The sequence below is a fragment of the Nyctereutes procyonoides genome, unplaced genomic scaffold (assembly GCF_905146905.1).
Source record: "Nyctereutes procyonoides isolate TBG_1078 unplaced genomic scaffold, NYPRO_anot_genome, whole genome shotgun sequence".
Lineage (NCBI taxonomy): Eukaryota > Metazoa > Chordata > Mammalia > Carnivora > Canidae > Nyctereutes > Nyctereutes procyonoides.
Window position 1 is genome coordinate 2807429 of NW_026575029.1, and position 27709 is coordinate 2835137.

General features: G+C 42.2%; 1 protein-coding gene across 4 annotated transcripts in view; it reads left to right on the plus strand.

The window, feature by feature from the left end:
• The window catches only part of FAT1 (FAT atypical cadherin 1), a 127893-nt gene that overhangs the window by 90495 nt on the left and 9689 nt on the right, over window positions 1-27709 (plus strand). For all 4 annotated transcript variants that reach the window (XM_055315671.1, XM_055315675.1, XM_055315674.1 and 1 more), the window contains exons 9-24: window positions 12-222; window positions 5583-9650; window positions 10198-10394; window positions 12906-13059; window positions 13900-14142; window positions 14984-15373; window positions 16795-17009; window positions 17262-17399; window positions 19335-19478; window positions 20118-20315; window positions 20923-21724; window positions 21871-22002; window positions 23911-24068; window positions 24860-25322; window positions 27050-27203; window positions 27364-27474. In XM_055315671.1, coding sequence (XP_055171646.1) covers window positions 12-222; window positions 5583-9650; window positions 10198-10394; window positions 12906-13059; window positions 13900-14142; window positions 14984-15373; window positions 16795-17009; window positions 17262-17399; window positions 19335-19478; window positions 20118-20315; window positions 20923-21724; window positions 21871-22002; window positions 23911-24068; window positions 24860-25322; window positions 27050-27203; window positions 27364-27474 — 7778 coding nt within the window. The remainder of the gene's footprint in view (window positions 1-11; window positions 223-5582; window positions 9651-10197; window positions 10395-12905; window positions 13060-13899; window positions 14143-14983; window positions 15374-16794; window positions 17010-17261; window positions 17400-19334; window positions 19479-20117; window positions 20316-20922; window positions 21725-21870; window positions 22003-23910; window positions 24069-24859; window positions 25323-27049; window positions 27204-27363; window positions 27475-27709) is intronic.

A 27709-nucleotide genomic window follows, 5' to 3' on the forward strand; every position in this document is an offset into this window, starting at 1 on the left:
GATTCTTTCAGGTGAGGGATCAAGATGTACCCGTAAAGCGCAACTTTGCCCGGATTGTTGTTAACGTCAGTGACACCAATGACCATGCCCCCTGGTTCACGAGTTCCTCCTACGAAGGGCGGGTTTATGAATCAGCGGCAGTTGGCTCAGTGGTGTTGCAGGTTACAGCTCTGGACAAGGACAAGGGGAAGAATGCAGAAGTGCTGTATTCAATTGAATCAGGTATTTTTGGAGCCCTTCTCAGTAGGCTAACTTTAAAAAATACATTTTTCTAAAATTAGTTCTATGTATAGAAACATTTCTTTGTGTCACTGTAAAAATTGCTTAATCTTTAGCTACCATTGTTTCATATTAGGAGAAAGAAGGCTCTTTTTAGCTTTTAACTCACTAGAAAGCAAAGAGAGTCCTAAGTTTCAATAAAAAGACATTTAGCATTATTCAAGACTCTGAGAAGTTCTTTAGTGCTGTATTTGGTCCAATTCAGTGTCTCCGCAGTGTTTTAACCGTACAGAATTTTCCTTCATAGTATTTGTTAACTATGAACCACTCTTAGGAAACCACTGCCTTAATTATTTATCTTGTAGTCAGAGAGTATTTTCTCTTGGGCTCAATTGGAAGTTCCATGACAGAGTGCTGGGTGTCCTGCCCTCCTCTGTCCCAGGGTTAGCTTTTCTGCCCCTTTCACCCCCATGCACATTTAACAGTTGAGTTTCCATTTGTGGAGTTTGGTTGTTGCAGCAGGCCCCAGGGTTGCGATTTGGACTAGAGATGTTGGAAAGCTCAGGAGCCTACTGGAGTTGGGCAAGGAGGGTCTTGGACATTCCTTCTAGGTATGATAGGGCAGGAGACCTAGAGTCTTGCTGATGATGACAAGGAGGGTCACCAAGAAAGAGTCGTAGCAAAGGAAATGTTTTGTTCTCTGTTATCTTTTATGCTGCTATTCGTAGTCTTATATTTATTCATTCTGTGGACTGATTAAGCATATTTTATGTGTCAAGTGCTATACTAGGAGCTTGTTATAAGTAGAGGCTGTCATTGGTCCATGAATGTATTTCATGCAAAAGGGGAGCCACTGATTGAAATGGGGATCTGCTTTAGAACATAAGATTTGTTTAGTCATAATTCATTTTGTTTTGGGACCTTCTCTACTCATGCCAAATACAATGAGTAAGTGATGAAGTATCAAGAAGGCTGCTTCCATTTTTCCATGTCTCTCAAGGTAATTGTTAGTACAAAGAATATAGGCTCTCTCATTCTTTTGTCTTATAATGATTTTAGAATATCATCTACTTAACTTGATTTGTTAACTTCCTTCCTCTGCATATTTAAAAATTGTGCCTTTCCTAGGCAGTAGAATTGGTAGAGGTAAACATTAACTATAGGTCATATGATCAAAAGCTGAGCACATGGAGAGTTATTTTTTAAAAAAGCCACTTAATCGATTTGTATTATGTGATCAAACTATTTTTATTTCTTAATGCATTTGAAGCTTCATTTGTTTCCTTGAAAACAACCAAATTTAGTCCATTACCCACAAATAAGATCTTACATACTGCCTGTGGTTCAGGATTAAAATGTAGTAGAGTTAGCGCCTTGAACAAAGATGAAGGTTTTTCCACTGGTTCAGAAATTTAGCTGTTAAAAAAACAGCGCATTCCATTTGTGCATGCCTGAGCACTTCAGTAAAATAATTTTCTCATAGACAAACTGCCTGGGTTTGTGTAGGAGAAAATGTTAAACTTTTCCCTTAGCTTTCACATAATTTTCAACAACTGGGTGGTTAAAATATGATTGTTGGTGCCTGACTGAAGGCATGTGCATTCTTGAAATGCTTGTAATGACTGATGGGATTAGTAATTGGGTATTCCAAGAATGGCACTATATCTCCACTCAAAGAATAGATAATACCAAGGGCCTATTTCGATATAGAATTCGGACTTCTAAAAAGATAATCTTTATAGATTTGGTAATATAAAAAGTGTGCTGAAGAATTACTTTATGGGCAACAGCTACCATTAAAATGCAGGAGCGTGTGTCTGTGTATGTGTATGAATCTGTTGGAATAGTAGCAAATGTAAAGTAGTCATACTTCCTTTCATTTAAGTTCCTTATATTCACCTGCTTCTCCTTTGTGTCAGATTACATTTAATAAAGTTCAGAAAACTAGTTATAAATTCAGGCTGTAACACTGCATGTTTAATTAGCAGCAATCTATTAAGCAAAAAAAGGTTTGGTCTGATTGGGAGTCTCTAGGGGAAAAGAATTAATTAAAGGAGATTTTCCCTAACAATTGACTTCTGTATTTAGAGACGGTCAGGGCCATAGTCTGGACTGATGGGGTTTTCTTTTCTTTTCTTTTCTTTTCTTTTCTTTTCTTTTCTTTTCTTTTCTTTTCTTTTCTTTCTTTTTTTTTTAAAGTTATTATAACTTCAAAACTGTTATAATGCCTCGAAATGGAAGACACTCCATACATATACTTACTGAGTAGAATTGATTTTCTTTCCCACACTTAGGTTAAATATAATTGCAATTGAAACCTTAGGTTTCCCACTTCAGGGGGCCAACTGTCAGGTGGTCAGCACTTTACTGAGCGGCCACAGCATGTGCACAGTGGGAAGGAATAGATTTCTGCTCACAGCTTCCTGACATGTCCTTTGGGGTATGTGTGTGTGATACAGTCATAGCTGATGAGCACAGATTCACATCTTTGGATAATTGCTTTCTTCAAATAGAACAATCTAAGGCTATTTAGAAACCACCAGTATCTCCAGCTAACGTGAATGACTAAACCCCCAACCTGGTACAGACTCTACCGCTGCCCTGTTCATTCCCTCACAAATAGCGTATGTGTATATCAGTAGTTGATGAATGGACCTATTGCTACATCAGACAGGGGCATGTTGAAGCCCCTCAGCGGTTGAGCACACTCAGCCACTAGTGTACTTCCACATAAACGTGTTGCTTTCCCATCCACCAAGCTCATGATTTCTGCCCCAGCATCTATGTATGTAGGAGCCATGTGTTAATTGGTTGCCTGGGTTCCTGTTTAACCTTCTTGTTAAGATATTCCAGGTAAGAATGTTTTTGAATTTGACATCTGGCAAAAATGTATCAGAAATAACTATTAGTACACATTTCTTTTGTTAACACTTTCAAAGGTAGAGCTTAATCGAACAAGTGGTTGTCAATAGTGATAGACGTAAAATGCAGAAAAAGAAACCCAAATAAAGATAAAAATATAGTGCCTTGTTATCTTTCCATACATGTGTACAAGTTGTGTCATTCAGCAAATATATACGGAGTGTCTCCTATGTGTCAGGCATTTTTCTAAGTACAGGTGATAAGGTGATGAATAAAACAAGCCATGCTTAAATGGGGCTTACGTTTTAGTGGGAGAACAGATAAGAACATTGCAATGTGTGCTGTGAAGGATAAAACAGGGTAAGGGAACAGAAATAGCCATTCTAATCGGGAAGATAAAGGAAGACCTCACCATCACTTTCTCTAAGCAAAGGAGCATTTGAGTAAAACATGAATGAATGAATGAATGGGCAATGAGAATAGCTGGGGAGAATTGTTCTAGAGAGGACCCAGCAAACACAGTCATCTTAAGATGAGAACATATCTGGTTGAGGAGTGAGGAGCCAGCATGGCTGGAGGGCAGGCAGTATGTTGTGTGGAAAGTAGCGGGTTCAAACCCCTCCAGCTTGCTTCAGTGCAGATAAAATCTATTCATTCCACTATGTAGGGCCTTGTGTCATTTGAAGCTTAATTTCACTATAAAAATAAGAGAAAGGGATATAGATGATTGAACGTACAATATGGTAGGTCGACTGCTTCATTAGTACAGACCTAGGAAAGCCCAAGGGGTGGGGATGAAGAGCATTGTCCACAGGTTTTCATGGTCTCCCTATCAGTCAGGTGACCAGTCATGGTTTTGAAAAATGGGGTGACCAGGTAGGAGAGAGGTCCTTGGAGTTCTGATGACTGACTCAAGCACAATGAGAGGATCTGGGGCTGTTGACTCATAAATGCAGACAAGCAGAAATTAGTGTCTGTGAGGCGTGGTAGAGGCAGTATTATGCTGTTTGTGTGCAAGGGTTCAGCTCAGAGCTTCAGGGCCTGGAGAAAGCCTGGGCCTCTGCCTTGTTGCAGATATGACGCAAGGCCGTGGGGCCTAGACACAGAGCCAGGCAGGCTTAATGAAAGCCAGACTGGATCTGGCCTCAGGAAAAAAATTGTATCATGGATTGTTGGAAAATATATTAAAAGAAGGAAATGAAAGCTATAGAAGAGGTGTTTACTAGTAATGGTGTAGAGAAAGGAGTGCTTGATCAATCTCCTGGTTTGCAAATCACAATAAGTCATTCTGGCCTATGACATGCCCCATGCAGTTGCAAGCCTACAGGAAAACAGAACTTGAAAAAGCAGTTAAGTGGCAAGTCAACTTTCTTTTGGGGAAATGTAATTGTTCATTTGGGGAAAATAAATTCAGTTCTGTGACTAGGATAATGGATTCTGGACTATTGTGAGACAGGGGATGAAGTGTGGGTGGGTAGATGGATCGAACCTGAAGACCCTCCCAACACTGCTGCACGCCATCCGAAAAGATGGTAAACTCCTAAACTCGAGTGAACTGCTGATGTCTTTAGAAAGATTTCCATGATGATACAAAACCAGGACTATTTTGCATTTGAAGCTAAATACACCTATTCAGTATAGCTGGAAAGGTCCAGAGAGAACAAGTAAAACAGTCTATTCTAGAGTAGAGTTTCTCTGTCTCAGCACTGTTGACACTTTGAAGCAAAAAACCCTTTGTTGTGGGGGCTGTCCGGTACATTGTAGGGAGTTTAGCAGCAATTTCTGGTCTCTACCCAGCCGGGTGTTAGTAGCACACCCTACCTAGGTAGTGATAACCAAAAATGTGTCTAGACGTTGTTGAATGTTCATCTAGATAAGATCACCTCCAGTTGAGAACCACTGACATAGAGGGTAGATTGACCTAAAAAAGATTAAGAAGGGAATAGTACTGAAATCTTTGAAACCTACATAGGGTGGCAGATTGTACACAAGCTCATTCTTCATTCCCTGAATATTTGAAATAAGGGACAACACTCTTGAAGCTTGTTAAATTTTCTTAGTGAATTGACATCTTCCCTTTCATAATGAATAAGAACCATGAGAACTTGCAGGTGATAAAGGCTGAAACTAGAAGTATATTCCCAAGTTTTTGAGGGACTGTTAGAAAATTATTAATGGCCTTACAAAAGGATAACCATGCTTTCTTTCCACATCACATCCTGGTTCAGCCGATAGTGAGTGAGTTCGGCTTTTGGTGTAGAGTAATCTATCTTCTATTTCTTGCTTTTCATAATTTATGAACAAAACTCTGAAAAGTCTGCCACATTTAACGAGACTGTAAATGAAACAAGTTCCACTCAAATGTTGATAACCCCTGGATTTCTGTTTAATTATAGAATATCACTTCTAAAGATAGCTTTGTTTCTGCATCTCCAACTATGACTTGTATTGGTCCTTGTATTTTCCTCTAACATGTTTTTATCTTCCCCCCCTCCTCCTAGGAAATATTGGAAATTCTTTCACAATCGACCCCATCCTGGGCTCTGTAAAAACTGCCAGAGAATTAGATCGAAATAGCCAAGTGGAATATGACTTAATGGTAAAAGCTACCGATCAAGGCAATCCACCAATGAGTGAAATAGCATCTGTGCATGTCTCTGTTACGATCGCAGACAATGCCTCTCCTAAGTTTACATCAAAAGAATATTCTGTAGAAATCAGTGAAACTATCGGCATTGGGAGTTTTGTTGGAATGGTGACAGCCCACAGTCAGTCATCAGTGGTGTATGAGATAAAAGATGGAAATGTAGCTGAAGTTTTTGATATCAATCCACATTCTGGAAGTATCATCACTCAGAAAGCCCTGGATTTTGAAACTTTGCCCATTTACACATTGATTATCCAAGGAACTAACATGGCTGGTTTGTCTACTAACACAACTGTTCTAGTGCATCTGCAAGATGAAAATGACAACTTGCCAGTCTTTATGCAGTCAGAATATGTAGGACTCATTAGCGAATCAGCTTCAATCAACAGTGTGGTCCTAACAGACAAGAATGCCCCATTAGTGATTCGAGCAACTGATGCTGACAAAGAATCAAATGCTTTGCTTGTTTATCACATTGTAGAACCATCTATACACAAATATTTTGCTATTGATTCCAGCACCGGTGCTATTCATACAGTCCTCAGTTTGGACTATGAAGAAACAAGTACTTTTCACTTTACTGTACAAGTGCATGACATGGGGACACCACGTTTATTTGCTGAGTATGCTGCTAATGTGACTATCCGTGTAATTGACATCAATGATTGCCCTCCTGTGTTCTCCAAATCATTATATGAAGCATCTCTCTTGTTGCCAACATACAGAGGAGTGAAGGTCATCACAGTAAATGCAACAGACGCTGACTCGAGTGCCTTCTCACAGTTAATGTACTCTATCACCGAAGGCAACATCGGGGAGAAGTTTTTTATGGACTACCAGACCGGAACTATAACTGTACAGAACACAACTCAGTTAAGAAGCCGCTACGAGTTCACTGTGAGAGTGTCTGATGGCAGATTTGTAAGCTTCACCTCGGTGAAAATTAATGTGAAAGAAAGCAAAGAAAGTCAGCTGAAGTTTACCCAGGATGTCTACTCTGCAGTAGTGAAAGAGAATTCCACCGAAGCCAGAACATTAGCTGTCATTACTGCCATTGGGAACCCAATCAATGAGCCTTTGTTTTATCAGATCCTCAACCCAGATCCCAGATTTAAAATAAGCCGGACTTCAGGAGTCCTGTCAACCACTGGCATACCATTCGATCGTGAGCAGCAGGAGGCATTTGATGTTGTAGTAGAAGTGACCCAAGAGCAGAAGCCTTCGGTGGTGGCCCATGTGGTCGTCAAGGTCATCATAGAAGACCAAAACGACAACGCACCAGTGTTTGTCAACCTTCCTTACTATGCCGTTGTTAAAGTGGACACCGTGGTGGGCCACGTTATTCGCCACGTGACCGCCGTGGACCGAGACAGTGGCAGAAATGGAGAAGTACATTACTACCTTAAGGAACATCATGAACATTTTCAAATTGGATCCTCAGGTGAAATTTCATTGAAAAAGCAATTTGAACCTGACACCTTAAATAAAGAATATCTCATCACAGTGGTTGCAAAAGATGGAGGAAACCCAGCTTTTTCAGCTGAAGTTATAGTTCCCATCACTGTTATGAATAAAGCTATGCCTGTGTTTGAAAAACCTTTCTACAGTGCAGAGGTTCCAGAAAATATCCAGATGCACAGTCCGGTTGTCCATATACAAGCCAACAGCCCAGAAGGGTTGAAAGTGTTCTACAGCATCACAGATGGAGATCCCTTCAGCCAGTTCACTATTAACTTCAACACGGGAGTTATAAATGTCATAGCTCCTCTGGACTTTGAGTCCCACCCAGCATATAAACTAAGCATACGAGCAACCGACTCCCTGACTGGTGCTCATGCTGAAGTGTTTGTTGACATAATCGTGGAAGACATCAACGATAACCCTCCTGTCTTTGTTCAGCAGTCTTACGCCACAACCCTGTCTGAGGCATCTGTCATTGGCACGTCTGTCATTCAAGTTAGGGCAACAGATTCTGATTCAGAGCCCAATAGAGGAATTTCATACCATATGTTTGGGAATCATAGCAAGAGTCATGATCACTTTCACATAGACAGCAGCACTGGCCTCATTTCACTAGTCAGAGCTTTGGATTATGAGCAGTTCCAGCAGCACAAGATTTTTGTAAGGGCTGTGGATGGTGGCATGCCCCCTCTGAGCAGTGATGTGATCGTCACAGTGGATGTCACGGACCTCAACGATAACCCGCCCCTGTTTGACCAGCAGATTTATGAAGCCAAAATTAGTGAGCATGCCATCCATGGGCATTTCGTGACCTGTGTAAAAGCCTATGATGCAGACAGTTCCGACATAGACAAGTTGGACTATTCCATTCTGTCTGGCAATGATCATAAGAATTTTGTCATTGACAGTGAAACGGGGATTATCACACTTTCAAACCTGCGCCGGCACACCTTGAAGCCATTTTATAGTCTTAACGTTTCTGTGTCTGATGGAGTTTTTAGGAGTTCAGCTCAGGTTCATATAACTGTAATTGGAGGCAATCTGCACAGTCCTGTTTTTCTTCAGAGTGAATATGAAGTGGAATTAGCTGAAAATGCTCCCTTACACACCCTGGTGATTGAGGTTAAAGCAACTGATGGGGATTCTGGTATTTACGGTCACATTACTTACCATATTGTAAATGATTTTGCCAAAGACAGATTTTACACCAATGAGAGAGGACAGATATTTACTTTGGAGAAACTTGATCGAGAAACCCCAGCAGAGAAAGTAATCTCGATTCGTTTAATGGCTAAGGATGCTGGAGGAAAAGTCGCCTTCTGCACCATTAATGTCATCCTCACAGATGACAATGACAATGCACCCCAGTTTCGAGCAACCAAGTATGAAGTGGACATCGGATCCAATGCTCCCAAAGGGACATCAGTCATTAAAGTCCTTGCAAGTGATGCTGATGAGGGGTCCAATGCTGATGTCACCTATGCCATCGAAGCAGATTCTGAAAGTGTCAAAGAGAATTTGGAAATTAACAAACTGTCTGGCATAATTACTACAAAAGAAAGCTTAATTGGCTTAGAAAATGAGTTCTTTACTTTCTTTGTGAGAGCTGTGGATAGTGGGTCTCCATCAAAAGAATCTGTTGTGCCCGTCTATGTTAAAATACTTCCACCAGAAATACAACTTCCAAAATTTTCGGAACCATTTTATACCTATACAGTTTCAGAAGACATGCCCATCGGAACAGAGATCGATCTCATCCGAGCAGAACATAGCGGGACTGTTCTTTACAGCCTAATCAAAGGAAATACCCCCGAGAGTAATAGGGATGAGTTCTTTGTGATCGACAGACAGAGTGGCAGACTGAAACTGGAGAAGAGTCTTGATCATGAGACAACTAAGTGGTACCAGTTTTCCATACTTGCCAGGTGCACTCATGAGGACTATGAAGTGGTGGCCTCTGTGGACGTTAGTATCCAAGTGAAAGATGCAAATGATAACAGCCCCGTCTTAGAGTCTAACCCGTATGAGGCATTTATTGTTGAAAACCTGCCAGCAGGGAGTAGGGTCATCCAGATCAGGGCCTCTGATCTAGATTCAGGAACCAATGGCCAAGTCATGTACAGTCTAGACCAGTCACAAAGTGTTGAAGTCATTGAATCTTTTGCCATTAACATGGAGACGGGCTGGATTTCAACCCTGAAGGAACTTGACCATGAAGAGCGAGACCGTTACCAGATCCAAGTGATTGCATCAGATCATGGTGAAAAGGTTCAGCTATCCTCCACGGCCATTGTGGGTGTTACTGTCACTGACGTCAACGACAGCCCCCCACGGTTCACAGCAGAGATTTATAAAGGGACTGTGAGTGAAGATGATCCACCAGGCGGTGTCATCGCCATCTTAAGCACCACGGACGCCGATTCTGAAGAAATTAACAGACAAGTTGCTTATTACATAACAGGTAAGACATTTGAATGAAATGGTTAAAATTAAAAAATGAATTGTACTAGAGGCATAATTTTTGAAATACATGTTTTAGGTACATTGGGAGTTAAGGGGATGATTTTAATAAAATTATGTCTAACATAAGTAGAAGTAACATCTATTAAGCTACATTAAGTTCTATGAGGAAATCTAACAGTTGTTTCTCAGTTGACTGTTTTTTATTTTTATGACTCCTTCTGCTGAACTTTATACTTTGCATTTGATAAATATAATTAACTATAGTTTCAATATAAGCTAATATAGGCTAAAGTATTGTTTAGTAGGCTTTACATTTTATTTAGCTTACTACTTTGTTTCAATATACATTTTAATGCCTTGATTTTGGGGTGAGGGTGGTAAGTGGGAAAGGCAATATACCAAATTTAAACGTAATAATTGTTTTAAAAACTTTAATTCTTTTAAACCATAACATTATGAATATTTTGCAAAGCTTATTCTGCAGTTACTTAGATCTTTCCTTATTTCAACAAATTTGTCCTCTTCCTCCATTGATTTATTAATAGGAGGAGATCCTTTGGGCCAGTTTGCTATTGAAAATATACAGAATGAATGGAAGGTCTATGTGAAGAAACCTCTAGACAGGGAAAAAAGGGACAATTATCTTCTGACTATCACAGCAACTGACGGGACCTTCTCATCAAAAGCCATCGTTGAAGTGAAAGTTCTTGATGCAAATGACAACAGTCCAATTTGTGAAAAGGTAGGCTCTTTTATCTTTATATATTATGAATTTGAATTTATTTCCTAACCCTTTCAGTAGGACTGTCATGTGCTGCTAGGTATAATTCGGACACATTTCACATTTTAAACCTCTTATTGTTGAGGCAGAGGAGTGTTCAGTGGGTCAAGAGTTGGATTAGCTTTGGAACTATTTTGGGGGAATGCTAAGTAGTTTAAAAATCTCATTCAAACATACTGTCAATGTTGGACAGGGTTCCAGTTGTGTTTAACACTTAAAATGTTCCATGAAGTTTTCATTCCCTTTATTGGGGGATGAGATTATTTGGAGGAAACACCCAATTAGTAGATCATATACAAAGCTGCTTTTTGCTTTAACAAGCTGGTTTTGGGGGCACTTGCCCTTCTACACGCCAGAGAAACTAAGAGGTTAATGAATGTGCTTCTGTAGCTGTGGATCCCACTTAACATGAGAACAAATACTCGAAAGAGGAGCTCTTCCCATCCAAGACTGCAAGGTGAGCACTGAAGCAGCTGTGCCCTGCAGCCAGTGGGTGAGGAGCAGTGCAGCCTTTGGGAGGTAGTGGTTAGATAAGCAGAGGAACTGGAACTTGATCCTACTGATAATAGGGACTCAATCCTGGAGATAATAGAGACTGGGAATCCTTTTGTATTTGAAAGGTGGAGATTACAGGAACAAAGAGTTCCTTACAGAAGAGGAGTTTGGTGGTGTCGTGTGCATAAGGGCTAGCACGAGTGAGAGCAGGGGGTAGTAGGGCAGGCAGCGGTGGCAAAAGGAGTAGGGACAGAAGACAGAGCAGAGGACAAGCTGATCCCTTGATGCTGCCTGCATGTGACAGAATGGCACACATGTCAGATCAGGATTGCCTCTGCTATTTCCTCCAGGAGTGAGGGAGAAAGACCAAAGATACAAGCCTGGGGTGGAGTTGGTTTGAGAGGAGGCATGTTGTGTTCCTCTCAGACTCCTTAATTATAAGGTAATGGGACATTCCAGGTTTTGTAGACTTGTAGAGACGGCAGGGATGCAGGTGGAGATTAGGGACAGATCCATAAACTGGCAGTTTGCATGGATCCCTGACAGTGGAGTCTGTGTGAGAGGCTAATAACAAAAAAGGGACAGAGTAAATAGGGGTATTTCCTTTCCTCCATGAGGGGTGGGGTAGTTTTAGGAGGCGGGACAGCAAGTACAGGTGTGGCTGCTAAGCGGATGATGGAGATGTGGAACAGAACTTGGAGGCTCAAGATGGGCTTTGGAGGCAGTGGGCTCGGGATCCTGATGTAGATGGATGCCTGACTTCGGGGAGGGTGTGTGTTCATAAGTATATAGCTTTGGCCCCCAAAGGAAGAGGAGATTCCAAGGAAAGAAGGGTGGAAGATGAGGGGAGGGCTGGGGAGAGTGAGGCATTAAATGGCCTTAAAAAAGGGGGGGAGGATGGGGGCAGAGTCGCAGCTGTGGAGGGGACAGAGCCGTGCTCCGGGGATACAGCACAATCAGGAGGGAAGGGGGAGCTCCAGAGGGATGAGGTGTTCACTCCAACCCACATGGAGACTTTTTTGGCAGTAGTATTTCGTGTGGGTGGGTAGTGGTGGGGGGAGGGGGGAGGATGCTGGCTGTGTGTGTCTTAGAGAAAATAAATGTGTGTGTGTGTTTAACACTTGGCATATTACTTGGATATGATGCCTTGTCATCTTTGGGAATAATAAAAGAACATTAGATCATTTGAAATCATCGGTATTGCAAAATATCCTGTTTCATGAGCCATAAAATGTAGTTTACCTCAAATTTGAGCTCACTTTAAAAAGTCAACAAAATCTTAACCTGTTTGTCTTATGTTTTGGTTTATGGCATGAATTTCTAATTAGTTGGAACTGGAAATAGCCATTTATTATGTTTGAGTTCAGTCAGATGGGGGGGAGGGTAGCAGAAGAGCCCTGGTCCCAGCTTCACTTGCCCCCACCCCGGGGGGCCTTTGGGGATTCTTTGATTTCTCCCGTGACATGAAGATCTCTCAACTGCAATTATCTGGTCATGTGTTAGGAAAGATTGCAAATAATAAATTTCCTGTATCGAAATGAAGTAGACATGATGTAACAGGCATTTACTCTCCTAATTTTTGGTTAACTATGGAATACTGCTTACAAGAATTTAAGGTAAACATGAAACCAACTCAGATACTCAAGTATTCAGAATTCTGTAGTTAAATGTCAAGTTAGACTGTTCCAGGGATACAGAGGAGTTGTTACCTGTTTCATGACTCCTTTTTGTTTTAAATGTGTTTAAGAAAAACAGTTTTCTTATAAAATCATATTTCTTATAAATCTATTTCATTTCTTATATTTTTGTTTTAAATGTGTTTAACATAAGAGAAACAGCTCCGTGGATTTTAAATTTTGTCATTTCCCATGTTTTCTGTGACAGAAGTTAAATGATTTTTTTTTCCTCTTACTCCCTTGGCAAGTCATTTTAACCCTTAATATCTTATGTTTACAATATTGCTTAAAATCTTTGTAGACTTTATACTCAGACACGATTCCAGAAGATGCCTTTCCTGGGAAGCTGATCATGCAGGTGTCCGCTACAGATGCAGACATCCGCTCCAACGCAGAAATTACTTACACATTGTTTGGTCCAGGTGCAGAAAAATTCAAACTAAATCCAGACACAGGTAAAGATGGGACTTGGGGCAAAATTAACTGTTTCAACAAAGTCATCTCATATATGTGGGTGGTTTTAGGTCACGTGTGAAATTTGAAATTACATTTTGTTCCTGTAAAATTTACTCTGATATTACAAAATTGGCATCTTTTAGAAATATACACAGCAGCTTTGTGTGTAAAATGTGGGGTGAGACAAAAAAAAATTAACAGTATCACCCACTTGAACCAAGGATTTAAAATTTAGATTAATACCAACTTCTTTTTTTAAAAGTAATTCAGAAATTTAAGAATATCTCAAACTTTCTGCTTCATCCATTTTGTATATAGTTTGTTTTCTTGAATTCATGGGCATGCATTAATAATTTAGCATACTCTGAAATGATTAATGGTATTCTATTAATGGTATTCTATTTATATTTAAATCTTTAAGATTGCTTTCCCTCTTAAAATTTGGTGTCTTGTTAAAGTTGGGAGTCCAAGTAACAGTTTTTTCGCAGCTCCACCCCCAGAACTAATTGTGAACATATGAGGCTATGAGTCAATTTAAAAATGTTTTAAATTTGGCAAGTTAGGTAGCGCTTTTTCGGAGTGTGTGTGTGTTTCTTTGACATTATATATAACCTGAGAGGTCCTAGCCTCGAAGTCTTTATGATGTGAAGAGCCAGCACCCAGCAGGGTCTGGAAACCTGGATCTCTCTGGGTTCCTGCAGCTGTTGACTCCTGTCACTGATAAAACGGTGCCTTCAAAATTCTGTCACTGTAAGAGGAAAGGAGAAGACACAGGAGGTGCATTTGCAGTTCACGTCTTAAATTTTAGGTAAATCCATTTATTTTTGGTTTGTTCTTAGGTGAACTGAAAACATTAGCCCCTCTTGATCGTGAGGAGCAAGAAGTGTATAACCTTCTCGTCAAGGCCACAGATGGAGGGGGCAGATTCTGTGAAGCAAATATCATGCTCACGGTAGAAGACGTGAATGATAATGCCCCTGAATTCTCCGCTGACCCGTACACCATCACTGTGTTCGAGAACACAGAGCCCGGGACGCCGCTGACCAGAGTGCAGGCCACAGACGCTGACGCAGGGGGTCTAGGTGATGCTCTTGCCTTTAAGCCATGCTCTAAGATCATAGGGACCTCTGGGCCAAAACACATCCCAAGTTCAGTCTCTTTAGCTTATCTTATGTTAGGCTTATCGAATAACTTGTATTATTTAATTCCTCAGCATTAAAAGTAGAATGAACTCTTTAGAATCATGAATTCATTAAAAAAGTCTACATTTTTAATGAATATCTGAAGTTTCAAGATTGTGCCCGATGTACTTACAATTGTAAGACATCTGTGGTATCCCTAAAATTATGGTTAGTGACTCTATTAACTGATTTTCATATCCATTTGAATTAATTAAGTGAAGTGTTATTTTGTGAATAAACGATTTAGTGATGTAGGAATTTTAATGTGGAAATAGAACAGAAGTGATGTTACATTATTAGAGTTTTACAGACCTTTCGCAATTTTTATGGAGAGTATAATGCTCTAGGATACATGTTTCTAACATTTCTGTAGCAGAGAATAAAAATAATTTCTTAAGTCCTACTAGTACTGAAGAATTAGAGCACTAACAAAAATGTTACTTCTCAGATCTTTGACACTGATGCTAAATAATAGACTTTCTTGTAAAAGAGCTGCTGGGTATTATAGCAGACATTCCTGTAGAAAACAGTCTTAAAAAGCCAGATAATGATGAAGTTATATTTAAATTAGTCCATTTTTAATGGAAATGTTTGCTTTTTAAAGATCATAGTCCTAAGAATGTCTAGGAACATGTGTTAGCATTTTCCCTTTTAAAACACACTACATGTTTTTTTTTTTTTTTAATTGTTTAAATTCCCTGAAATCAAACAATCTGATGTGATGTCTGTCATGTGTTACCAGGACTGAATCGGAAGATCTCCTACTCACTGATTAACTCTGCTGATGGGCAGTTCTCCATTAATGAACTATCTGGAATCATTCAGTTAGAAAAGCCCTTGGATAGAGAACTGCAGGCAGTGTACACCCTTACTTTGAAAGCTGTAGATCAAGGTCTCCCAAGGAGGTTGACAGCAACTGGCACTCTTGTTGTGTCAGTTTTGGATATCAATGACAACCCACCCGTGTTTGAATACCGTGAATATGGTGCCACCGTGTCTGAGGACATTCTCATCGGAACAGAAGTTCTTCAAGTGTACGCAGCCAGTCGGGATATTGAAGCAAATGCAGAAATCACCTACTCGATAATAAGTGGAAATGAACATGGAAAATTCAGCATAGATTCTAAAACAGGTAACCTACCCTGTAAATGAGAGGAAGCCCTTTATTCTGCTCCAAAGGCTGGATGGCTCAGCACTCTACGTGATACAAAGCGGCAGATCATAAATCAGCAGTTAGATACCCTAAAAAGATAAAACTCAGGTTTTCTTTGTGTTGATGGTTTAAGTGGGATTCAAAGTGGTTTAAAACTTTTAAGTGGAAAATTAAAGTATCGCACACGAGTAATTCAGTCAAGATGTCAGATGTAGTAAATTAGTAAAGATAAAGAGTAGAAGATTGTAGAGGATCTTATGTAGTGGCCCCTTGTTCTCTCCCATATTGAAGCCATGTGAAGGTAGCTTCTTAAGCCAAACAGTAGTTTCGACCCCTTTGATCTTAGTTGCTATAGGAGGCATCTGATAACTCATTAAAATTGACGTCTTCATTATGCTCGTTAGATAGAATAGCTGAAGTACTTTTAACCACACTGAATGACTATCGACAAGGTCAAGAGTCCTAGGAGCTATTGACTCCTGCTGCATAAACACTTTCAGTCTTGTTGACCTGTGGTCTAAAAGAGCTGGAAGTCTTCAAACGTTGTAAAAAGTCACTTCATTCAAACTGTATTTGTGTGTGACGATTCCAGTTGAAGAGTAAGTGTGTGATGATACTACTTTAAAATGTACTTTTAATGCATAAATAATCATAGAATTATTATTTTTTAGGGCTCCTTTGTAGGATGAGCTATAAGGAAGGATGCTCAGGAAATTATTAAATCAAAAAAGGGTTCTGACTAAAAAAAAAAAAGAAAAGGATTCTGTCTTTTGTGGGTTTTTTTTTTTTTTAATTTTTAAAAATTAATTCATGAAAGACACAACAGAAAGAGGCAGAGACATAGGCAGAGGGAGAAGCAGGCTCCCTATAGGGAGCCTGCTGCGGGATTCGATCCCAGGACCTGGGATCATGACCTGAGCCGAAGGCAGATGCTCAACCATGAGACACCCAGGCGTCCCAGGGATTCTGTTTTTAATGACAAGATGTAAGTAGTTATCTGGAGATAGAAAAAAGAGATGTACATTTCTATAAAAGAAAAACAGAAAAGGAAAAGAAAGGCCAAAGAATAGAATTCTTATGTTTTCCTTTTTAGGTTAATAGAGTGACATCTGTAGTAAACTGTGGTTTAGAAGGGAGAAGAAATAAAACATTTTTATGGTGGGATGTGGGATGTAGCATTGACTGGGAGAGCCATTTAAATATCACAGAGACATGAATAAGACCCAGGGATTCGCAACTTCCTGATTTGTAATTGCTGAATTAAGAAGTTAGAAAACATACATAGAGGATAAGTAACTTCTGAAGCAGAAATGGTTTGTTTAGCAGTGTTATTTCCAGCACAGTGGGAGAAAGTGGTGGCATTTGAAAGTCCCGGACATCATTTGGCTTTTCTCTTACAGGGGCCATATTTATCATTGAGAATCTGGATTATGAAAGCTCTCATGAATATTACCTGACTGTAGAAGCCACTGACGGAGGTACGCCTTCCCTGAGTGATGTGGCAACTGTGAACATCAACGTCACCGATATCAACGACAACTCCCCCGTGTTCAGCCAAGACACCTACACGGCAGTGATCAGCGAGGATGCCCTTCTCGAGCAGTCGGTCATCACGGTGTGTATTTTCTCCCCTGCCATGTTCTTCTTTTGGGACTTTGCAAGAAATTTCAGGAGGATCGATCTAGTTTTTGTTGTGGCCTTACTCGAAAATAATTGGAAGTTGTGAAATGTCATCTGTTCTCCCAGTCGATGAGTGACTCTGTGGTAAATGATTGCCTTGTAATAGCTAGCTGTTGATAGCAGAGATTGGCGTAGACGCCAGTCCCTTCCTTAGCTGTCTCCTGAGCAGCAGTGTGATGTTTCCTAGGTCATGGCTGATGATACCGATGGGCCCTCCAACAGCCGCATCCGCTATTCGATCATAGATGGCAACCAAGGAAGTCCATTTACGATTGACCCTGCCAAGGGAGAAGTGAAAGTGACCAAGCTTCTAGACCGGGAAACGGTACGTGCAAAAGTGTGGCTTAAATTGTTTACTGATCACCAAACCAGGACAGAGATGTTCCTTGCATGTCCCCCTCTGTGACACGATGGAAAGTATGAGAAGGGTAGGAACCAGCCTTGTTCGGGCCCTGACAAACAAGGCACAGTTGGAAAGCATTTCCAGTATGAAAATCTCAGGAACGTCAGACGTGTTTCAGACTGGTAGGAGTTTGGAGTAAAAGTTTATATTCAGGGAGAAACTTGTGTTGCCTCCAGTGTTGGGGGGAGCTTCATGGAGCCAGTTGCTGGGTTTTCGGTAATGGCAGAGACTCAGAAAACTATAGTCGCTGAGAGAAGGCGAGTCCCTGTGAGGAACTGCGTGGAGAAAGGAGGACACGCTGTACATTTAGGTGATCCCTTTAGGCTGCACTGGAGTAGAGGAGTCCTACCAAGAAAGGGGGCTGGGGGCAAATCAGAGGCTCGGACTGGACACTGCAGGCAGTGGGGTAGCACCGAGTATTTGCGGGCCTGGCTGTCACCGTCCGAGGGTGGGTCCCCGTGCGAGGAGGGCAGACCTGCGCCAGGCCCGGACTGGGGGCTGCAGGGGCCTGGCCTGAAGGGAGGAGGCTGAGGTGCCCGTGGGCTGTGGCTGGGCACCCCCGATCCAGGGGGCTGGCCGCGTGAGGCTGGGAGAGGCCCGGCCTCTGCTCTTCCGTGGGGCGGTTGGTGGCAGACAGTGGCACGTGTAAGGAAAAGCTTTCAGCCAGTATTTGGAGATTTTACTCCAGAAACCTGAAAGCTGGAACTACAGAAAGCTGGCACAGGCCTCTGGAGAGGATTCTGGAGGCAGTGGGGCAGTGAGGTAAATGTGAGCAACCGAGGGAAAGCCGGGCCGCACCTCCGCACCTCCGCCCATGCACAGGGAGCTGCCTGGAGAGGTCCCAAAGTCTGGAAGTGAATTGAAAGGACATTGGCGATAATAGAGTGTCGTTCCAGAACAATAACAGGTAAAGCTAAGACCAGAGGAATTGGGGAGACGGTGATGAGCTCAAGTCTCAGTTCCTTCATTCCTGTTGTGACCTGTTACTTTTGAGCAGGGACTTTGCAGGAGGCTTAGGGAGCCACCGCTGTTAGGCTAGCAGTTGCTGCACTGCTGGCCGAAGAGCACGTAGTGTTGGTGACTGATGTGCTTGTCCGCGCCTTCAGCGCGCGGATGTCTAGCGTGATGGTGTGTCGTGCGTCCCAGGCATTGCCCTTGCCTGTTGGAGCGTCTTGCAGGGCTTACTCTGCAGAACATACTCTGGGATTGAGCCGGCTTTCTGGCTTCTTCCAACTCTCCTGCTGGAGGAGGGAGCTTAACAGGGGGAGCTTAACTACCCTAGGACAGAATGCGCCTCACTCGATGCCACGGCCTTTGTATGGGGGTCACGAAGAACCGTCCTGTGGGGTTTAGACAGTTGGCTACTTTGAGTGATGGGGGAGGCTGATCCGGAGTGTCTGGTGTTGAAGATGAGTAAGCCCTTGGGGGTGGAAAGCATCTTCCCTCAGCTTTTGGCTCACAGTCCTCTTTGTGTCTTAGAGAAACTTGCCAACCCTGTTACTGCAAAAGCAACAGCCTTTGAGCTCTGCCAACACTTTTCTCATTATATTATCTCTTTTATAACTTCCGTTAATCGGTTTTAAAGTTAGAAAGCTTTAATGGAATGAGTATGTTTCAAGAGGCATCAGGGAGTCTAACCACCCTCGCTAACTTTTCCTGTTGAGCGAATATGTCGCATTCTGTAGGTACTTGCAGTGTGCTTGTTTGTAGGTTGGGGAGTTGCCCACGTGCGAGATAGAGCAAGTGAGGACAGGTACTCAGATCTGCCCTTCCGGGCTGCCGGTCCACCTCTGGTGAAACCCTGTTCTTGGGCCTTGTGAGGTGGACATGTGTTCTCTCTGTCTTGTGTCCGAAAAGATTTCAGGTTACACACTCACAGTTCAGGCGTCTGATAACGGCAGTCCACCCAGGGTCAACACAACCACCGTGAACATCGACGTGTCGGACGTCAACGACAATGCTCCCGTCTTCTCCAAGGGAAACTACAGTGTGATTATCCAGGTAATCTTGGGGTGCTGATGGTGTTCCTCCAACACATCCCTTTTGAAACGCGTTCTTCTGTTGGCCTCAGTTGTTCATTTGAAGTACCTATCTTTTCCAAAGATTACTTTTTAGGAAAATGAGAAGAATAAATAAAATTAGTCCATCAATACTAAGAGCTGAGCATTTTCAAGATAACAGCCAAGCTTTTCTTTCTTCTTTTTGTGCTTTGCTTTTTAAGATTCTCACTAGCTTGATCCTTAATCTTATTTTCTGTTCTCCTGTATTTGAGAGGCATCAGAGTATCTAATTCACCTCCTCCCTCGTCTCCCCTGCTCCTACTCCATCTTTCTTGCGCTTCTGCTCCCCATGCATCCTTCCTTATACCTTCCCCTCTGGTGTCCAAACCCCTACCTTTCCCTTCACCCCTTTCTCTTCTCCATTTCCCTTCACCTCTTTCTCTTCGCCGCCGCCACCACCACCACCACCACCAGCAGCAGCAGCAGCTCCTCTTCTCTCTCTTCCTGCCAAATGGAGCAGCAACCAGGCCTTGTTTTTAGTATACTTCATGTTCTAGAAAAACTTGCCTGTGTCTGCTACCACATAGCTTTAGTTTTGTTGAAAATCGTGGGTTTTTTGGTTTTTTTTTTGACCCTCCAGGAAAACAAGCCTGTGGGCTTCAGTGTATTGCAGCTGATCGTGACCGACAAGGACTCCTCTCATAATGGCCCGCCCTTCTTTTTCACCATTGTGAGTGGGAATGACGATGGAGCATTTGACGTTAACCAGCAGGGGGTCCTCCTGACGTCAGGGACCATAAAGAGGAAAGTGAAAGATCGTTACCTACTGCATGTTAAGGTACGAAAGTCCTTGTGATGTTATTGTGGATTCCTGGAGGAGCGTTCCTTTGGCGGCTGTCTTCTTGTATGTGAATAGCTTACTTTCATGAGAAAACAAAATGAATAGAACTGTCTTGTTTGTTTGTTTGTTTGCCATACCTTTGTTTTTATCCCAGGGCACTCTGAGGGGTCTGATTTATTCATTGGGTTACTTGATCATACACATTGGTGGAGCCGACCTTCCTTATGAATTAGCAAAAGGGCCACGAGGAAGTATTTATCCTTTTCCTTGATAGGAAATAAGAAATGGAGAAATAAGTAATAATTGGTCATTTTTTAAAGTGTGAATAATGTAAATATATTTTTATTAAGAAGTTGTAAGCAGGGATGCCCGGGTGGCTCAGTGGTTGAGCGTCCACCTTCGGCTCCAGTCGTGATCCCAGGCTCCTGGGATCGAGTCCCATATTATTGGGCTCCCCACAGGGAGCCCGTTTCTCCCTCTACCTGTGTCTCTGCCTCTCTATGTCTCTCATGAACAAAGAAATAAAATAAAATAAATCTTTTAAAAATAAAGAAGTTGTAAACAATGACATAGACAAAGCTTGTTTTGTTTCATTTCCTCCTAGGTGGCAGATAATGGAAAGCCTCAGTTGTCGTCTCTGACCTATATTGACATTAAGGTCATTGAGGAGAGCATCTACCCCCCCGCAATCTTACCACTAGAAATTTTCATTACTGCTTTTGGAGAGGAATACTCAGGGGGTGTCATTGGGAAGATTCATGCAACAGACCAAGACGTGTATGACACTTTAAGCTACAGTCTCGATCCCCAGATGGACAAGCTCTTCTCTGTTTCCAGCACAGGGGGCAAGCTGATAGCACACAAAAAACTAGACATAGGGCAGTACCTTCTCAACGTCAGCGTCACCGATGGGAAGTTTACAACGGTGGCGGACATCACAGTGCACATCCGACAGATAACACAGGAGATGCTGAACCACACCATTGCCATCCGCTTTGCCAATCTCACTCCGGAGGAGTTTGTTGGCGACTACTGGCGCAACTTCCAGCGAGCCTTACGGAACATCTTGGGTGCAAGGAGGAACGACATACAGATTGTTAGTTTGCAGCCCTCTGAACCTCATCCACATCTGGATGTCTTACTCTTTGTAGAGAAATCAGGTGGTGCCCACGTTTCAACAAAACAGCTCCTGCACAAGATTAATTCTTCCGTGACCGACATTGAGGAAATCATTGGTGTTAGGATCTTGGATGTATTCCAGAAGCTGTGTGCAGGACTGGATTGCCCATGGAAATTCTGTGACGAGAAGGTAACCGTGGATGAAAACGTTATGTCCACGCATAGCACGGCCAGATTGAGTTTCGTGACTCCGCGCCACCACAGAACAGCTGTGTGTCTCTGCACAGGTAACACACGAGTATCCGATAGTAGGTGGCACAGATCATTTCATGTACAGCCTCTAAAGGCTACACAGTAACGAAATAATGATCATTTTCTTGAAATTTCTGTTAATTAGTTTCCACCCCCTTCTCTCTTATTTTTTTTTAAACAGAGGGAAGATGCCCCCTTGTCCATCACGGGTGTGAAGACAGTCCATGCCCAGAGGGATCTGAGTGCATCACTGACCCCGGAGAGGACAGATACACCTGCGTCTGCCCGGGGGGCCGGTTCGGTCAGTGCCCAGGTAAGAGTTCAGTAAGGAAGCGTGCTTCTATTTCTAAAAGTTGCTTTCAGTGTTTCTTGCCATCGTTTTCTTTATTGGGGTTGACAGGTACTGTAAAGTGTATTCCTTACAGGTCAAGCATACAGATGATTGAGGAGCCGTAGTAACTTTTCCTTCCTCTTACATGTAATAACACCCCCGAGTTACCAGGGAGGCTCTTCTTCTCTGATCGTGCTCATATCAACATGTGGTCCCATATGTATACATTAGGTGTGCTTTTTTTCTCACATTCTTCAAAAAGTTCCCACATCTCACATAGTCTGCTTGCTTTTACTGTGGCTTACTGTATGTTGTGGGCATCTTCCCACATCCACACACGGAAGCCTCATGCTTTTGAGTGTGGCTGTACCTTAGTTTATTTGACATTTTCCTTGTTTATAGAGCTTGAGCTTGTAAAGATGTTTGCTTGTGTTAAAAATGAATCCTTGTCTACAGTTAATCACGGTGAGGCGCTCAGGAATGGACAGAGTTGAATTGTAGTGTGGTACTCCTGAAACTCATACAACACTGTTAGTTATGCTTCAATTTTTTATTTTTTATTTTTTTTTAAAGATTCTATTTTATTTTTTCATGAGACAGGAGCAGAGACAGGCAGAGGGAGAAGCAGGCTCTGTGCAGGGAGCCCGATGCGGGACTCGATCCCAGGTCTCCAGGATCACGCCCTGGGCTGAAAGCAGCGTTAAACCACTGAGCCACTGGGGCTGCCCTTAATTAATTAATTAATTAATTAATTGATTAATTTTTATTTTATTTATTCCATTTCATTTCATTTTTTTAAAAGATTTTTTTTATTTGAGAAACAGAGAGAGAGGCAGAGACACAAGCAGAGGGAGAAGCAGGCTCCATGCAGGGAGCCCGACATGGGACTCGATCCTGGGTCCCCAGAATCATGCCCTGGGCTGAAGGCAGCGCTAAACCTCTGAGCCACTGGGGCTGCCCTCAATTTTTTCTTTTTTAAAGTGCTTTTTATACATAATAGTCTTATTGGTGCTTTTATTTTATAGTATAATTTATTTCTAAACTAGGATTTATATCATCAGATTAACTACATTTTTAAATATACCATTATGTTAGTTTCCCCAGAAAGTTACACCAGTTCCCTTCTTGCAGTCGTGTGTGGTGGTCTTACTCCCCATTCTCTTGCCAATGTAAGGCTTTCAATTAAAAAACAAATTCCCCCATCCAGCAGGCATGAAATGCTATCTAGTTATTTTAGTTTGCATTTCTCCAGCTTCTTGTGAAAGTCTTATTTATTCCTACTGGCATTCCCTCTCTTGGATTGGCCTGTTTGTATTCTTTGCTTGCTTGTCGGGGTTATTTGTCTGTTTCTTGTCTTCAGTATGTAGAACATTCCGTGTGTTCTGTGAGCATGAACATTATCTCCATCCCACTGTCTGTGTAGTACTGATGTTTTGATTAGTTTACAGTATCTCTTGTCATTTTGAAATTTAATTTTTGTCAGTTCTGTGTAACTTTACATACCATTTCCACCTCTGGAGAGTGATACTATTTTCAACATTTTTGGAGACTGGGGATTATATCTTCCTTGAAAAGTTTCCCCAAACCACCTGAAACTGTGTAAATATTTTTCTCAATTGTCTTCTCATTTTGTATTGAACATTTTTATATTTAGGTATTTCATTGTTTTAGAATTCATTTCTCTCTGATACAGGAGTCTAATTTTCTTCCAAAAGGAAATCCAGTTATGCTATCCTTTTTATTGAAGCAAATAGACATTTTCCATTGAATTGGATTTCATAATGTTGTAACCTTAAAAAAAAATGTGCGTCAGTGTTGGGGGAAAATCTCACTTTTACAGATATGCTTCAACTTGGTTCTGATTTATGTTTTCTTCTTTGTGATTCACAGGGAGTTCATCTGTAACATTTACCGGAAACAGCTTTGTAAAATACCGTCTAATGGAAAATGAAAACAAATTGGAGATGAAACTGACCATGAGGCTCAGAACATACTCGGCGCATGCAGTTGTGATGTACGCACGTGGGACCGACTACAGCATCTTGGAGGTATATTTTTGTACTTGAAGATTTAAAAACACAAAATACCATTTTATATTCACATTGTCCACTTTTGAAAAAAAATTAAGGGAAATGGTTTTATTCCACATTTTAAATAGCTCCTTGGTACCTCTCTACAAGTTTAAGACTTTTGGGTTAAAGAGCTCTTTTTTCTTTGCAGTAGCATAGAAATTGACTTCTGTTCCTCACGTTTTTAGGTCATGTGACATTAACATTCAAACTCTAAAAATTGGTATTACATCTTATTAATTAATGTTATATAGGAGTTTATAGAAAGCATTCACAAGTACTTGTAAGTGGTAATGATCTTTTTTTTTCAATGCATGATTCACTTTTTTTTTTTTTTAAGATTTATTTATTTAATTATGATAGAAAGAGGCAGAGACACAGGAAGAGGGAGAATCAGGCTCCATGCTGGGAGCCTAATGTGGGACTCGATCCCGGGACTCCAGGATTGCACCCTGGGCCAAAGGCAGGCACCAAACCTCTGAGCCACCCAGAGATCCCGCATGATTCACTTTTGATTATACCTGATAATATATTTTGGTGGTTTTTCTGTTAACAGTTAATGGTTGGTGAATCCCATGATGCTTTTTGGATGTGCATTTGGCACTTTTGTCAGGCTGTGTGCAGTGATCAGATGAGCATGCGTGCTGTGGTGCCTAAACGCACAGCCTCTCCTTCAGCCGCTAAACATACCTCTCCTTTAGATGTGTGATCAGAGTTCAGAACGGAAGGTTCTGAGAGAGTAATGTGAATGGTAATTGTTGTTATCACAGATTCATAACGGAAGGCTACAGTACAAATTTGACTGTGGAAGCGGCCCCGGAATTGTGTCCGTTCAGAGCATTCAGGTCAATGATGGGCTGTGGCATGCAGTGTCTCTGGAAGTGAACGGAAACTACGCTAGGCTGGTTCTGGACCAGGTCCACACTGCATCAGGCACAGCCCCTGGGACTCTGAAAACCCTAAACCTGGACAACCATGTGTTTTTCGGTGGCCACATCCGTCAGCAAGGCACGAGGCATGGAAGAAGCGCCCAAGTAGGAAACGGTTTCAGGGGCTGTATGGACTCCATTTATTTGAATGGGCAGGAGCTCCCCTTAAATAACAAACCAAGAAGCTATGCTCACGTTGAAGAATGGGTGGACGTCTCTCCTGGGTGCTTGCTAACAGCTACGGAAGACTGCTCCAGCAGCCCTTGCCAGAACGGAGGCATCTGCCATCCATCACCTACAGGAGGTAGGCTTCGTGTTAGTCATCTTCAAAGCGTTTTGTGGCTAGACACGTGAGGTTCCGCAGGTCTTTTCGTTTTCTCCTTCTCAGCCAGATGGTGTCAGATACTTTGGTCAGTATTGGAATTGAGGGGTCCCAGGGCAGGGCTTGACTCAGGGCTTGACCCCTCCAGCCTGGCTGCGAGGAGGTGGGTTTTCATAGGCCGAGCTTCTGTAGACACACGGCAGGTGCTTTGAGAGGATTTATGTCCAGACACTTGTCATTCTGCACCGGGAACCACGGGCAATCCACAACCAACTCTGCTTCTTGGTCCTTAATCATTTTTGTACATCCTTCCAACCACGTAGACGTTGGCCCAGTGGGACTCAGAATTGTACACTTAGTCCTTCTTCGTGCCTGCTTTGATCTGCTGGCTCAGCACCTAGGGGCTGCTGGTCTTGCTATAAATGCCATATGGTTTTCCAGAATGCCTTGAACCCTCCTGAGGTGTCGCCAGTCCTATCCTTGAAGCCTTAGCATAGGAGAGTTCTCGTTTTTTGTAACCTGGCCCCGTTTGTTCCCATACCAGTAATAGGTGTTAGGAAAGGACAGTCATGCTACCTGATAAATAGAGCAAAATGAGAATAGCACATCAGAGGGATTTCAAAGGATTCGGCTTTTTCTTAACTTTCTTTGGGAAGTATTTGTGATATTGCATGCAAAGAACAGGACAGGTTATCCCCACAGTAATACTCCGCATGGAAGTTGTACTGTGCTTGTATCACATGTCCAAGGTGGGCCAGCGAGGACGCTGTCCTCCTTGACTCCCTCAGGGATGAGGCTAAAGGAAGCTACCATGAGGAGGATGGGGATATAACAGCCACATACTGGCTTGTCGAGTTTCTAGCCCACAGGGTCACATCGTTGGCCAAAGAAAGAAACTTGGAGAGCCGTGCCCAACTTCAGAGAGAGCAGGGAAGTGCAGTCCTGCCGTCTTCCCCAAAGACAGACACTGGGAAAAGGTCTACCCCGTGCTCTGTCCCATGTCACAGTCTTTGCAAGAGTCTGACATTCTTTATGCTCCTTTGGACAAATATGACAATATGACAATCCCTTTTCCTTGATGGTTGCTTGTGGTCTTCCGAGGGCTTTTTACATTATGATCTCAGCCTTCAAAAGTGTGTGAGCTGCAAATAAATTAGGCTGTTCAGTAGTAAGTGTTGTCAGTCTGCAAGGTCGCTCAAATAAAGGACTGTTTTTCCCTGCTCTCTCAGCTTGGCCCAGTAACCTCACATAAATTATGACTAACTAAAGCTAATTAGGAGTTCTTTCTGCAGCTCGTTGTGTTTTGGTTATACCAGCAGTGGGAGTTCTATCTTATTGATTCAGACAACATTTTATCCAGAGGGAATGGGAATCTTACTAACTTCTGCGGGTCTCAGAGAATTAAGACTTTCTCTCTCTCTCTCTCTCTCTCTCTCTCTCTCTTCTCTCTCTCTCTCTCTCTCTCATTTTGAGACTGGGCACAAGCTGGGGGTCAGGGGAGAAGCAGATTCCCTGCTGAGCAGAGAACCCAATGTGGGGCTTGATCCCAGGACCCTGGCATCACGATCTGAGCCTAAGGCAGATGCTTAACCAACTGAGTCACCCAGGCAGCCCCTAAGGCTTCTTTTAAAAGTAAAAACCAATATACTAAGATACATTTCTTGCGTTATTGAATGATTGGACTTTTTTATTCCCTTTTGCTCATGCAGGTTATTACTGCAAATGTAGTGCCTTGTTCATAGGGACGTACTGTGAGCTGAGCGTCAACCCCTGTTCCTCCAACCCATGCCTTTATGGTGGCACCTGCATCGTGGACAATGGAGACTTTGTGTGCCAATGCCGAGGATTATATACCGGTCAGAGGTGGGTGTGGTTCTTTTAATTGTCAAAGTGACAGAATGAAAGTTCTGAAAGTGCCTACTGTTTTTATATATATAGGATTACATCTACTTGTTCTCTGTCGTGCGGTATTTATTTGTATTCAAAGTGTGAGGCTAATGCATATTTCCTTCTCCTCCTCCAGGTGCCAGCTGAGCCCATACTGCAAAGATGAGCCCTGCAAAAATGGTGGAACGTGTTTTGATAGTTTGGATGGTGCTGTCTGTCAGTGTGATTCGGGTTTCAGGGGAGAAAGGTAAGTGGCTTCATCCGAAATTTGTATTTGCACCTCGCTTTCGTGTCCCATCAATTCACAGATGCAACCAAACTTTATTAATTTGGGTGACATGGCTTTAGAATTTCATGTTCCCCACCCTTAGGTCCTTGTAGAATTTATCCTTTCACTCTTTAAAGTACTGAGCAGTAAATACAATATAGGACTTGAAAATACCTATCTCTAATTCAGAGATTAAACTTATAAACAGGCAGTA